Source organism: Populus nigra, chromosome 17 (genome assembly GCF_951802175.1).
Source record: "Populus nigra chromosome 17, ddPopNigr1.1, whole genome shotgun sequence".
Lineage (NCBI taxonomy): Eukaryota > Viridiplantae > Streptophyta > Magnoliopsida > Malpighiales > Salicaceae > Populus > Populus nigra.
In genome coordinates, this window is record NC_084868.1 from 8186314 (window position 1) to 8202604 (window position 16291).

The 16291-nt window shown below is 31.1% G+C and overlaps 1 protein-coding gene across 1 annotated transcript; it reads left to right on the top strand.

The window, feature by feature from the left end:
* Positions 1-13931: 13931 nt before the first annotated feature.
* On the top strand, positions 13932-14613 carry LOC133676520 (uncharacterized). Its single transcript, XM_062098201.1, has one exon. The coding sequence runs from the start codon at positions 14000-14002 to the stop codon at positions 14477-14479; it is 480 nt and encodes a 159-aa protein (XP_061954185.1). The 5' UTR covers positions 13932-13999; the 3' UTR covers positions 14480-14613.
* Positions 14614-16291: the final 1678 nt, after the last annotated feature.

The following is a 16291-nucleotide window of genomic DNA, read 5'->3' on the forward strand; positions in this document are numbered from 1 at the left end:
AATATCTAGGTCACGTGAGAGTGACCCCCAGTACAGGTACTTCAGTTCCTTTTAATCTCCAATAAATGAACCATCAAGTGAAAGTGCTCAACTTCATAGCTACACAACAATAGTTTCACACTCTTCCACTTCATCAATCGAAGATAAATGCATGGTTTTATTGCATGTACCACCAGTTGTAATAAATAATGCAAGTTCCCTACGAGAACCAGGCAAAATAACATGAAAAGTAGGCATGAAAATACATATGTCTAACTCTTGAAAGGAACCACTCATTTTCTCAACAAGTCTTAGCCACATGAGTGGCTACCACCATCAATATTCTTATGAATCTTGCTTGCATGCTCTTTATTGAAAAAGACATAGACACAAGATGAGATAAGTAATTACATGAGCTTTTAAGAATGAATACCATCTTTGTCAAGTGAGATAACCTTTAATTTATCATCGAGTATTATATACTCATCTCTCTAAATATTACATATTTGTTAAGGTCAACTTGGAAAACTATGATGGTCTTACAAATCCAAGAGAGCATATACAAAAGTGAGAAGCATCCTAGAACTTGTAACTTAAAAGAGTGATGTTATGTGCACAATCTTTCCTAACATTTCATGGGTCTGCTCGGGTATAGTATCATAGCTTTAAGCTTGACTTTATCTTTGCCTTAAATGATGTACGTGTTAAATTTATCTCTCACTTTAACACTAACATTCCAACTAAAAATAGTATAACTAAGCTCTTCACCACTATACAATAAGAAGATGAAAACACCAAAACATATCTTTAGATGTTTAACAAAGTAATGCTTAATATAGAGAATCTACTTAAACTCATTACCATTAAAACCTTTATTAATGGAGTTTACAACTACTATTTATGAAATAACTATATACTCTCCATGACTGAACTTTCCTTAATATGAAATAGGTGATGGAAAACCACTTTCAATTATAGAACATAAGTGTATCCATACAAAAATACTCTCATTTATATCCTTATATATATCCATATAGAGTAAAATTTTCCTAACACCAATAATATCCTATTAGGGCATTCAAGAGATCAAAGGATATGTTTGTAAACACCTAACATTTCCTAAGCTCATGACCACATATTTGATCATCATGTGCAATTTATGTGATACCCATCTTCTATGAAGAATGACATGATCATAAAGAACCTTTATAAGCTTTGTCATATTCACTATGATCACAATCATAATACTAAGGTATGTCATGCCTTAAAAGGGATATAGAAAGATTGATAATCAGATGTTACCTCTAACAGTTTATAATGAAGGAAATGCAACTTAAAAAAAAAGGAAAAGATTCGCACAATGCATTACTCGAGATCAAATAATTTTCAAAAAATGAATCTCCAATTACATGAGACAATATTTTAAAGTTTCCAATAAAAATAATAGTCTTTCTCCATGTATTCAAAGGATCATATCTCCAAACAGATCTCCATGTCTTAAATAAAATATCTATAATAAGATCTTCATATCTCCACTGAAATCTCTAAATCTTTGGACAAATTATTTATGTCTCTAAACTAATCTCCATCCCTCCAATAAAATCTTAATAGCGAGATCTCCTTTCTCCATTAAAATCTCTATGTCTCTAATAAAAATCTTCATCCATACAACATCTCCTAACACAATGCTTTAACATTATTTTCTAAATAATAATGTTCTCTATTATGAGAGGAGCAAACAAACTCATCAAACCTTCATCTTTTTTGTAGGAAAATAATCATCTCTTTTGCAAACACATTAACAAAAGCCATAAAAAGATAATATCACCTGTATAAAATAGCAAGTATTTTATTTCCCTTACTTCTGCTTTTCAAGTCTTTCAAACATGATTATTTAAAAAACTTAGAGGAGGATATAATACATACCTCAATGTATTTTTTGAGTTCCAAGAAGTCATGCACCACCTATTATCGCATGCACACCTTGCATATATAAATTATTTATGCAAAGCATAAGCACCAACCTCTTCACTAATAAAACAATGAGCACTCCAAATCAATTACTAGAATCAACCTCTCCGTTGATGGTATTCATTTTTCTCCTCTCATCACAAGGTCACCCTCTATTATTTTTTACATACTATGGCGTATCTAAAACACCATTCTTCACACTCCACGAGGTAAGCTAACCTAATCAAGGTCTATAAATACCTCTGATCACCAGGTAAAACATTCAAGCCAAGCTAGATAAGTTTAGGCCATTCAAGCTCATTCAAGAGCTTCACACCAATTCATTCAATAATCACACATTTTCTATGATCTTCATTCTATTTTTTTTTTCAATTATTTTTTTTTCTTATACATTTACTAACTTAAGTATTAGAGAGTTTTGTATTCCAAAAACAAATGTTGTTGTAGAAACAACCAAGCCCATATATAAAGCTTACATCCTAGCCTATATACTTCAGCCCAAGACGCAACCATTGAAAGCTCAATCCAATCCTTAAGTTTTCACAACTTCATCAATAGGAAATTAATGAAATGTGAAATTTAACTTTATAAAATTTAAATCAATTTAGTATATTTTTTGGGTAAATTAAATATTTAAGGAGGGGTAATGATTACCCCAACACTTTTTTAGATGGTAAATTTGGTTATATGGTAAAATTTCATCTCCAAGTATTATTATATTTTTTTTTACATTTTTTTTAAATGCATATCAAATATTTGTTTTATTTCTCTCTCACAAATCATTACTAATAATTTAATTTTTTCTCTCTCTAAACTAATATTTAATTCTTTAATTTATTGACATACCAAACATCCTTAAAACATCAAATTTTATACCATTAAAAATTACTCTTGTTTTAATATTATACAAAATGCCACCTAAAGAGTTAATGATTTATTTATTTTCTGCTTCTTTTATTTATTTTTGAATTGCTCTCTCTCTCTCTCTCTCTCTCTCTATATATATATATATATATATATATATATATATATATATATATATATATAAAGTATTAATGTCCAAATGGCATAACTATTTTAAGGATTGTACTAGCAATATGTTGATTATTTTATGAAGTATATATTTGTTGTTATGAAATATGCCTACCATATGTTGTGATGTGTACGATGTCAAATGACAAGTCTTCCTCCTGGATTAATGTGGTTTTGGATGTGTTCGAATTAATCATGAAATTATGACATGAAGGGTTGAAGACTCACCACCTAATATTATGATCACCATAAAATATATTAGTCTACAAGAGTCTAGGTATGAGGACTAATTGTGCATGAAAAAGACACATCACCCCCAGTGCACCTTACCTTTGAAAAATTACATTATTAAGGTTCAAGAAAGGTAATCCTCAGTAAGGAGGTCCATATCTCTATGAGCTCAAGACAGACCCTTCTTAGTAAGGAGATTTTTACCTTATGAGACTAAAACCTAACCATTCTAAAACTTAAATTTTAATGGTGTATTTATTTCTATTTTGTATCTTTAGTACTTGGGGATATACTTTAAAGTATAATTTTATACCTCCAAATATTGAAGTTTACAATTAGTTCCTAACATTTTATTTTTGTTAATTCATTTAATTTAATACTTGGAATCTGCATTACATTGTAAGACTTATACCCCAAATATTAATTTAAAAAATTAATTTTTTATGGTGTTTTTGAAATTTTGTTCAAATCCTAATGGATAATTACAAACTTGTTATGATACCCATTAATTGATATTTGTATTTGTTTTTCTCAAAGTATGATAAAAATGCATTTTTTATTTTTTTTATAAAAGATTCATGGGAAATTTTAGAATTTGGATATATGTGCACAAAGAAAAATATATTTTTGCATTTTTAAGTAAGGAATTTTGGATTTTGTTTTTTATTTTTCTAAAATTTTAAAGAAAAGCAGGTATATTTAATACATGGTCAGTATCTTACATTGTAAGTTTATAATCCCAAATATTAAATAAAATTGTTGAAAAACATGCGAGGGACCCATAAATAATTTTAAAATGGTCCCTAAATTTTTTCATAATTTTTGGAAATCATTTGGGGTTTGTTTGGCTAAACAAGAAAAAAATTATCAAAGAAAACTGTCAAAGGTTCGTTAGGGTGTGTTTTCCAAACACGTCCTAAGGATCAAAAATGCATTTTTTTCCTTATAAAATTTTGCATAACCAAACACTGCCTTAGGTTTGTAATGGACTCAGCCTAACCACATGAGCTGGGCTTCCTGGTCTAAGCCCAAAGCAAACAAAAGACCCATACTAAAAAACAAAAGAAAAAAGATCAAACGAGATTTTTGTTTGAATCCCATTTAAGAACACAAATAACAATAGATTAACCCAGAAAACCAAATCTAATTTAAGAACTAGATTACACCGAATTGAAAGCACAAAGAGATGAAACATGGCATATTGAAACATAATGATGCATTAGATAAGAAAAACAAACCAAGAATGGCTTGAAATCAAACCCGACAACTAAGAACACAACCCAGACATTCAAACTTTCAAGGATTGATTGATCTAAAATAAGCATTTAATGAACAAGAAAATGGCAGAGAAAAATTGGTGTAAATGCTAAAGACAACAATGTAATTGCATGATTCAAGAGTTTGATAGATATGCAAGGGCATGTTCTAATATGCTCCATACACTAGTATATGTTGGACAATCAACCATAAGGTGGAGAACGTTTATGGGCAGAGAAGAGAGGAGGGCACTAAGGATGAGTTGATCCTATTGTTTCCATGTAAAAAAAGCTTGGGAAAAACTAGAACTGTTGGCAGTTGCAATGGCAGAAACATCATTGTGTAGAGAAAGGCATACCGTCGAACCATTGACAAAGAAGGAGACACTTTGACCAATAAGATATGGCTTCATCTGCATGCGCCAAAACATATAAATTATGTTGGTAAGCTTAACGTTGATGACCTGCTATATGTTAGAAAGAGGGATGATGGTTGTTTTTGCATAAAAAATTGTGGTAGCAATCATAGCTACATTGTGTGTAAAGTCAAGCACATCGACCGGAGCAAGTGCTACTAGGGAAGAAGTAGGAGAGGAAGAGCTGTCATTGTTCATGGCTATAGCAGCAGTAAAAGGATCCACAAGTGACGTTGGAGAAATTGGAGAGTTGCTGCTGGAAAGAAAATGCAGCAGATTCTGTAATAGAGTTGTTTTTTTTTTTTTTTGCAAGAGGTATGTTGACACAGGATTGTTTTATTTTCTTGCAAGAGTGCAGTATACTGCTGGAGATGACTACTTATGCTACTTAAGGTAGATGCTATATAGGGAAAGAAGAAGCAGCGAAGAAAGCAAGAATGTAGTATAAAAAATTGCACCAAAATACTGCAAAAGAAAGAGGCGTCAGTCAAGGAAAGAGGGAGGAAGCCTTGAATCTGTTTTAGATGTTTCAAACTTTGATACCAAATTAGAACAAGGTTTATGATTAACTAGAAGGCTTATGCAATGCAGTAGTCATCTCTTATATTTATATGATTAAGCCAACATATAGTAGTTACTGTGTACGTACTATATGCAAAATAACTCTATACATGGAAAGTACAATATTTTCTATATTACAACACATTCCATAATAAAGCTTTGGCCGAGATATATGAATCAAGCTAAAAAAATTAGTTTGTGAGAAATCAAATTTTAAAGATAAGAACACTCAAACCTAGAAAAAAAAAACTCAGAAATGCCCAAAAATGCCTAAACCTAGAAACAAGCATAAAAGTAGAAAACAAGACTTAAACATTGTAAACACGCTACACAACTTACTTGAAACCTTAGAAACAATAAGAAAATTCTAAAAAAATAATCAAAACCTATTATCTATAGCAAGTTAAAAATGCATTTTCTAAAGCATAAACACTGTTTTATTGAAAGATTTATAATTTAGAATAACCCAATCTTGATGAGTTAATCAAACCTTGAAAATAAGATATGATTTTTAGGGAATTTTTGCTTAAACCTTGAACAATTTTAGATTGTCTAATAGAATCTTAAGACTTGAAAAAATTTAAATTATTGATTTCGCTACATTTATGTGTTTTGAGAAACCTCATAGGTTGGTGGTAATATCATTATATGAAGAAGCAAGAAACAAGTGTTGTTGCTCGCTCAAGTGTAAAAACTAAATTTAAAGATACAACTTTTAAACTTTCTAAAGTACTTTGAATAAGACTTTTATTACGAAATTTGAGTTTTTCATAAAGACAACCGATTCAATTATTTGGTGATAATAAAACAATATGTGATATTGCCAATAATTCCAACATTATCTTATAAAACATTTAGAGGTAAGTAAATTCTTCATTAATGAAAAGTAGGATAAAAAGATTATAGAGTTGTTCAAGTCTCATTAAAGTTGTTTATAAAAAGATTATGAAAATCAATTGGTTAATATTCTCATTAAAGTTATTCAAATCGAGTTTTTTTTAAAAATTTTTAAACAACTAAGGTATGTGCACACTGAAATTTATGATTTTTTGTATGAAAATTTAAAGTTAATTTTATAATTATTAGATTCATGACGAGTTTCTATATAGTAAGATAACTTGATTAGTATTATATACATTTGAACTTTTTCATTCCCGAAAAATATTAAAAAAAAAATATATTTTTAATAAAAACAAACAATATCTATTCAAACAAACAATATAAAAAAAGAAAAACTCACATGCATGATTCACGATTAGTACTTGAGGAACCCCACATATGATACGGAAAGAAATCGTTACAAGTGAAGTCAAGGTTTATTTTTTTATATTCATTATTAAAAATTAAGTCTACCAACATCATTATTAAAAATTAAGTCTACCTATATGACAGTTATTTACAGGTGGCATAATCTCAATGGAGCAACCGAGGCAATCGACGTACCTTTCTCCCACTTCCAAAAGAAGTATAGCCAAGTATGAAAAGTCCACTTGGCGGTGCCGGACAACCATTGAGGGACAAATGTCATGATCGGGCGTGCCATGTCAGCTGACAACGAAAACTCTCTCCTCTTCACCAAATCCTAAGGCACAAAAAGCAACAAAAAAGAAAGGGAACGGTGGAGAAAAAGATAGAACACGTTTTTTCATGAAATCAAAGATGGGCAAAAGCAGATTTTCAAACTTTGGTGAATGGGAAAGGAATGTTTGTCCATCAAATCTTGAGTGTGTGTTTGGAGTTTACTTTTCCACTTTGGGTTTTATAAGACGACAAATTATGTGTAAATAATTGAATTCTTTGCTTAGAAAAGATTTCTTATGCTTCTCTGTGAAAGGGACTGAATTCTAATTCGGATCCATAAAGAAGAAGCATGCAACAATAGTCTTTGGGACAGCACCTAAATCTCCACTTATGATAACGACTCTCTCACCGGAGTGAGAAATTAATCAATCCAGCTTCAAAGAAAAAGCACCCATCCATGGGGCTGCGCATCATTTTTATCTTGTTTTTTTAATGAACAAGGGACAAAATGAACTTTTTTTCTTTTCTTTTAACGTTGGTGTTCGGGTTAATTTGTGCGTATCTCGATTAATTTTACGGGTCATAATGTTAATGATCATATAAGCTTTCAATAACCTTAAAAAAACTCAAATTTATAATCATCAAGAAATAAACTCAAATCCTAACCAGTTAAATTATCTTAGAAGGGACAAAATGAACTCTTAGAGACCATGGAAACGGCCCTGGGTTAGCATGTTTCCCATTGTTTCTACTCTAAGAAATTATATTATCCAGGTTAGTATTAAAGAGTTTATAAAAATTTTACCCGGACTTACGATCTAAACTCAAGTTTTATATGTATATATAAGACCTCACATATATGCATCGCCATCACATACATTGCTGCATATCCCTGGAAATTCGTACATTCATATTTCGTCATTCTCTTATAAAAAAAAATAAGGGTTTATCATTCTGGGATAGAATATCTCATAACGGTACTCCTATATGTGTAAGAGAGTAGATCTATACGTACGTCTCTTTTTTGGGTATCTTAATTAGCCATAATATCTTCAATCAAAATAATGCTTTAAAAGCATGATCCAAGCGATCAATCAGTGATTTTTTTGCTTTCATGAATCATGAAAAATGACATGTATACATGAAGATTGAACCAACTTTAAGAAACATCATGTTTTTCCTTGTGTTTCCTTCTTGTTTCGTTATGTAACGTTAGCCACTTTCTAACTTGCTGGAAATCATCTTCATTTTGGTTATTAAGTATACATGATTTGATGTAATTTCATATCTTTGTAGTCATATATAAACAAATTAAGTCGTTGGAGCTACATCAATGTACAGCATCTGCAAATATCATCTTGATTGCATGCAAAATTCTCACATTATATGAAAGACTTTTCCTAGATTTAACAGTTTTACCAACGGAAATTTTTGTCAGTATTTACACTCATAGTTCGTCAGTACATATATTATTGATGGGCTTATAGACAGAAACAGTCCATCGAAAAAACTCTCATTGGTAATTCATGGTATGTTGGTGAGTCAGTCGGTAATAAATATACTGATGGATTTACTAACGGACAAAGCGTACCAAATTTTTTTTTATCTTTTTTATTTCATTGGTATCTCCATTAGTAAATTTAACATATCACCGACAGGAAAACTGTATGTAATACCATCAGTGTTTTTATTTGTCCATCTGTATATCCATCGGTGAATATAACATATCATCGATATAATAATATCTTTAATTCCGTCAGTGCATTAATAGTAGTAGTGATATCACAATAATTCTTTTCCAACTCTCTTTGAGAAATATCGACGAAGTTGTTCAATTGGTAACCTTGTCAATAATATTTGAAAAATATATTGAACAAAATAAAAATAAAATTAAAATAATATAAAAATCAAATATTTATTACAAATTTAAACATTTGTACATTCAAATACAATAAATCTAAAATAGAGACGGCGATGAAGGAGGAGGAGGTTGGTTGTCGTCGCGATTAGGAGGTGCACATGTACCACCCATCTATGATCTCATCTTCATTACCAATCGACAGAGTTCTTCATAATCAACACTCGATCGTTCACATTTTTCATTAAGATGGACCGTTCGAGCCTATACTCATTAGTCTAATATCACCGCAAACTCTAGAGTTTGAGTGCTCGGAATTGATTGCGAGCATCCAATAGTCACTACGGACCGTCCATATGTTCTCGGCTATAGTGTTAGAGAGTTTGTACACCTGATTTCTATCGAGTCCATCAGACGATCCTGCCTCGAACCACAAATCTGGATTAAGAGCATCTGCAAATATCATCTTGATTGCATGCAAAATTCTCACATTATATGAAAGACTTTTCCTAGATTTAATAGTTTTACCGACAGAAATTTCTGTCAGTATTTACACTCATAGTTCGTTAGTACATATATTATTGATGGGCTCACGGACATAAACAGTCCATCGAAAAAACTCTCATTGGTAATTCATGGTATGTTGGTGAGTCAGTCGGTAATAAATATACTGATGGATTTACTAACGGACAAAGCGTACCAAATTTTTTTACCTTTTTTATTTCATCGGTATCTCCATCGGTAAATTTAACATATCACCAACAGGAAAACTGTATGTAATGCCATCCGTGTTTTTATTTGTCTATCTGTATATCCATCGGTGAATATAACATATCATCAATATAATAATATCTGTAATTCCATCAGTGCATTAATAGTACTAGTGACGTCACAATAATTCTTTTCCAACTCTCTTTGAGATATATCGACGAAGTTGTTCAATTGGTAACCTTGTCAGTAATATTTGAAAAATATATTGAACAAAAACAGAAAAATAATTAAAATAATATAAAAATCAAATATTTATTACAAATTTAAACATTTGTACATTCAAATACAATAAATCTAAAATAGAGACGGCGCTGAAGGAGGAGGAGGCTAGTCGTCGTCACGATTAGGAGGTGCACATGTACCACCCATTTATGATCTCATCTTCATTACCAATCGACAGAGTTCTTCATAATCAACACTCGATCGTTCACATTTTTCATTAAGATGGACCGTTCGAGCCTATACTCATATTAGTCTAATATCATCGCAAACTCTAGAATTTGAGTGCTCGGAATCGATTGCGAGCATCTAATAGTCACTACGGACCGTCCATATGTTCTCGGCTATAGTGTTAGAGAGTTCATACATCTAATTTCTATCGAGTCCATCAGACGATCCTGCCTCGAACCATAAATTTGGATCAAGATCTTAATGGGTCAAAGAATTGTCCCCATATCTCACTTTCAATTGGCTGTTATATGCATCTTGAAAAGAAAAATAAAGTAAATTCATCAAGTTCAAGGAAATAATAACTTCAGAAAAAAATGGTTGAAAACCAACATACCATAAAGTGTTGAGCTCGGCTATCCACAAACTGTTGCATCTCTTTTTAGCTGTCATCACCCCACATATGCATTTCAATAAAAAGTATTACCGAAGGAATTATTATGTAAGTAACTCTGTTGGCCATTCTGTTGGTAAAAACATCACGTCACTATATGATTTACCTTTTTTGAATCCGATTGTAATACCCTCCGTAATTCCCTTGGTATATACTAAGAAAATTTTTCCATCGACATATTTATAGTTATACCGTCGAGTTAATTCCGTCGATAATGCTGTCTGTAAAAGCTACACGTCATCATGCTATTTGTTTTTTTTATTCTTTATTTTTCCACTGCAATTCCCTCGGTATATATCGAGGGAATTCTTCTGTTGGTGTTTAATCATGGATACAAGAATGACAAATTTTATTAGTAAATGTCATCACAATATACTGATGGAAAAATTTCGTTATGTTTTCATTTGTATTTGTCAATTTTATAATAATGTAATCCCTATACAACATATCTCTCTCTCTCTCTTCGTTAAGATTTTTTTTTTATATGAAAATTTAATTCGAACTTGATAGATATAGATCCTACTAGAGTACCTTAGTGGATGAGTTATTTTTTATGGTTTAATAAGCCATTTTTTTTTAAGTAGGTACATATATGTATTAAATAACCAATATTATACATACATATTTATATTATTTTTGAATAATAATAATAATTAAATAATTAAGATAGATGCTCAAACAATTATACTATTAAAAGGAATGCTGATTTTCTAACTACCCACTACCCAGAAACACCCAGAATGGAGCATGCGTGTGGAGAACATTATCACCTTCCACTGAGTAACCCTTTTCACCAAACTACTGCAGATCCGTGATTCATATCGTGGCCTTTTTCCTTCTTCTTCTTCTTTTTTTTTTAAAAAATAAGAGCCATCGACAACACCCATCTTCTAGATTAACAAATCCTTAATTGTTCCTTTACTGATTGCATCGATTATATATGTATTTTACAGATTAGAAAACCGTGCAGGACCGCACTTCCATGCTCCACATTGTCACAGTAACGTACAGGACAGGCAAACCGATAATTAAGGACCGTGAAGCTGTAGAAAATTAAGACATTAATTAAAAGAAACTAAAAATCATAGAAAAAACACTTTAGCAATAATTATTTTAACCAACGTCCAGGGTTTTTATCGTATTTTCATCCTGTTTTTTTATATAATTAAATTGGATAATAAACAATTTAATATTTTAATAAATATAAAATATTATTTTTTAAAAAAATAATTAATACATGCAATATAGACACTGATGTGTAAGGAGATTTTGTACTATTTGAATGGCATGTGAGGGGTCGTTTGTTGGCCAAACGATGGCTTTCAGGTGGAATTGGAATAGTCTAGGTAGACCCTTCAACCCTAGGTATCAAGTGTGACCAACAAACCTTCAATTTAGCAGTGACAACATTTTATTGTTTTTTTTATCTTTTTTATCTTCTCAATTTCTATGCTTCACCCTTCAAATTTCATAGCAGCCTTTCAATTTTTTTTTAGATTTGATCTCTATTATTTTTATTACGAATTATTTTTTAAAAAATTAATTATAAAATCAGAATATTTTTTCAATTTCATGCCCTTTTAATGCTTTTATTTGTCAAATTTTGTCCATATTCTTTTGATTGCTATTTGTTTTATTAAGATAATATTTAAAATTGAATTTTTTTAAACGAATTCATCATAATCCACATTCTTTTAATTGCGATTTTTTTCTTTGACAAATTTTCAAAATTAATATTTTATTTTTCGATTTTATTTTTCAACATTAAATTGATTGATCAGAATTGAGTTTCTTGATAAAACTCGAGTCTAGGATTTCATGTGTTGTAAGTTTGAAAGATTAACTCAGGTTTAGAAAATTCACTCAGATTTGCTTGTTTTTTTTCTCCCTTTTTCAAGTTCATGTTTTTTTTTTAGTTTTATCATTCAATATTTATTTTATTAGAGATTAGGCTATATTATTATTTTTATTTGCTTTCTGTAGGATTTTTCATTAATTTTGAAAGTAACTTGGGTTTCTCAAGTATTTTTATTTGTCTTTAATTCTTTGTTAAATTTAGTTTTTTTTTAAAAAAATTATTTTTAAATTAAAGTAAATTAATTGATAAAATATAAGCATGAGAAACTCATTTCATAATATTTTATTTGGTTTTCTTTTCCTAGTAGTTTCTTTTATAGCTCGTGCGACATCTTTTGGTGTCGTCATGCAGCCTTTTACAGTGGTGTTAGAACTATTTTAATGAATTTCTTTTAGAGGTGGGGCAGTGTATGATAATGATATGTCATTTTTTATAGTTAATTATTGTTATTTTGTATTCATTCTATCTACTATTTATGTTTTTAAAATTATTTTATTAAATTAACTAAGTTTATTGACCAATCAAGTCAATGATTGGATTTCATATCTTTCTTGCTTCTTAATTTAACAATATTAATATCAATTGAACATTTTTTTTATGTTAAGAAAAATTTAACATGTCCTGCAACAGATCATGATGCCATTATGTGTATGTATATGTCCATTGCCCGCACATCGTTTGCACGTAAATTTCTGGAACAGTTTAGTGAAATATTGCTTTTTACTTCTTGATTATAAAAAAAACAGCAGTTCTCTCCTATCCCTGAATACTTTCTTGCCCCTTCCTAAATCTTTTGCATTTTATGCTAAGATATTAAATGAGTCCTATTAATTATATAGATGTATGTATTCGCTTCAGGAGAGGCATATAGTTTTGCATCAAATCACACCATGACAAGAAACAGTGCCTTAATTACTAGTGACCCCCTCTGCCAAATCTTATTATGCTGATGTTAGGGTTGGAAGTAAGGAGAATGTCGCACAAAGATGGTAGTCAAATAGTTAACCAGAGCGACCCATGGAGCCCCAGTGGCCAACCATTAACGTGTATAGAGTTTAAGCGGTCCTGCTAGATCCTAGCTGATCTTCCACTACAGTAAAAAGATGGAATCTGGTGATCACCCACTTCCATTCCAAATGCAAGAAACGAGGTTGTGTATTTGCTTATTGTCCCATAGACAAGCCTGAGCCCACTCGCAAGAGCAGGTAGAGATAGCTATCAAGCAATAGATAGATTGTGCTGTACAGTTTAAACACTAACGGAACAACAAATGAAAGCTGAAGCTAATCATGCTTAATTTGTACCTTTATGTTATGCTAATTTTCTTTTCATACTGTAATCTTGTATTTTTAAACTACTCAATCATGCTTTATTTCCTATTAACACCCATCAAAATCTACTCACATGCACCAATGCACATCAGTCGGCTTTGATTTTCAAGTTGGGTGGTGATGATCTCAATGAGTAGGTCAAGTTGCAATTTCTGTTTAAACACCAGCAAAAATCAACACAGTGGGGTCCAAAGTAAAAGGGATGGTCTTTTTCGCAATATTTGGGACATCATAAGGGCATTTTTATAATCATATATTCTATAAATACAACACCAACCATAACCCCAGCATCATTCAGGCGATCGAAGAAATTAAAGCAGTACCTCTAACAGCTTCTTTTTCACTAAGCAGTCAATATCTGGATATATAAACCATGGGGAATTGTCTGGTTCTGCAAGGAAATGTTATCAAGATCATGAAATCAGATGGGAAGATCCTTGAATACCAAGCACCCATAAAAGTCCAGCAAGTTCTGTCAGATTTCTGTGATCATGCAATAGCTGATTCACTTCAGGCTTTCCAGCATCTTTTGCCAGACACCAACCTACTTGGTGGTCGCTTGTACTATCTTGTGCCGCTTCAACTCCCGTCCCCAGCTAAGAAGAAGAAAGTACGATTTTCAATTCCAGAGGATCAGGAGGTCAAAGATGTTCAAGAAAAAACCAGTGTAGTGAGAATCAAGTTGGTGATCAGTAAGCAAGAACTGGAGGAGATGCTAAGAAAGGGAGGAGTTTCAGTTAATGATATGGTTTCTCAGCTTCAGGGACAACAGAGAGTGCAAACGGTTGATATCCCTGATGGAGTGAACACCTGGAAGCCTGTGCTAGAAAGCATACCTGAAAGAAGCCACTAGAAGTCTAAGTGTAACGACTCCTTTTTAGTTCTAACATAGGAATAGATTTACCATGTACTTACTATCCCTGCTGAAAGATATTGAAAGAATACAATATTTAGCTCGCTTCCTAATCAGAATTACTTAGATCTTAATTCCGTGTTTCAAGAAATTAACCTGATTAGAATTATTAGAGATTATTATAAAAACACTTCTTGGTATTTATTTAAGTTTTTAGATTAAAATAATTTTTTAATATGATATCAAAGCTGTTTTCACTCAACAATACAACTTTCTTGATTAAAATAAATTTTTTATATATAATTTCAGAGCTTCAATTACAATGTAATTATGAGTTTGAATGATATCTTTACTTTGTTTTCTAATAATTAAAAGTTAAATTTAGCATAAAATAATAATAAATATATGCAAATTTGAAGTCTAAAAATTTTAAACTGAAAAAGTATGGTAAAGAATAATATAGAATTATTATTTAAATGTCAATTAATAATTTTAATTTTTAGATTGAAATGTTTTTTTTAAATAAATCATATAAATTAAAATTTATTATAACATTCAATTAAATTATCTTTATAATTGTCACCTTAATTACTAAGATGGTCATTTTATAAGGGGCGAACATGGATGTACCATTTCATTTTATTTTCAACCTTTGTAATTTCATATACTAGCAAATAGCTTTATACGATGTGGTTTGACGGGTCATGAGACATGTTTGAATTTATGATTGACTAATTGATAAGGTTATTAAGAATTCCTATTATAATCTGTCTTCCAAGCCCAAGGATGTTAAAATGTTGGTAGTGTTTGGCTCAAGCAGTTAATTATAACACGTGCAATACAAGTTCCTTTAAAGGTTTAAAGACCTTTCGATGCCTAAATTAGTTTAAGTAGAAGATGAAGCTCTTGTAAGGCTCTAAGTGTGTGTGCGTGCTTTTAATTGAAGGGAAAGTATTACAGTTGCCAAGAGGAGGAAGAAGTTTCTAATAAGAAATAATATCTTATTTTACCTTGGAGTTCAATGTTGTTTATATAGCTTTGAATCCATATAGACATGTCCATGTAAGGACAAAATAATCAATATGCTTTCCACATATAATTTTGAACTATTTGAGGACAAATGTCTAGTAATAACATTAGGCCATTACTTCAACTATCTTGATTTTGGATTGTTCAAACAACATATTATTAATGATAAACATTAGACTAATCTTTAAGATGACACATGGCTATGAGGTGTGCCTTCTTCATTTAATGCATGTGCATTTTAACCTTTAGGTTGGTGGTGGATATACTAGTTTAGCTAAGGAGTTATATGTTTAGACATATAAGGATTTGTTTGGGGATTGTACCATCCAAAATGTTTTTTATTTAGTTGGGTTGATGACTTGTAAGGTTGCCAATGCACTCTTGGAAACAAATCGAGGATCACAAACCTTTTGAGGTGTATTAGGCCACTAAGACAACCTTAGGCCTAAGTCAAAGACATAATTCATTGATAATACTAGGTTTATAAGAGCATCACCAAATCTAAACCAAGCCTATTGTCATATAAACTTGGTCTATTTATTTCCATCTAGGTAAGCTTTGAGATCTATAATGATTTTAGGCTTATGTCCATACTCGACCTGATATTGTACGAGGGGTTATAGTTTTTGTCTAAGGAATGTGAACCCTCAACCCATCAATTGTCCTTCTAAGTATTTATGGTGTGGATGACACAAAGACTAAGGTCCATTATGATCAATGTAAACTTTCCATACCTCGTGGTTAGGGTGGCATAGGTGTTTCCCTAGATACACTCCTTAGTCC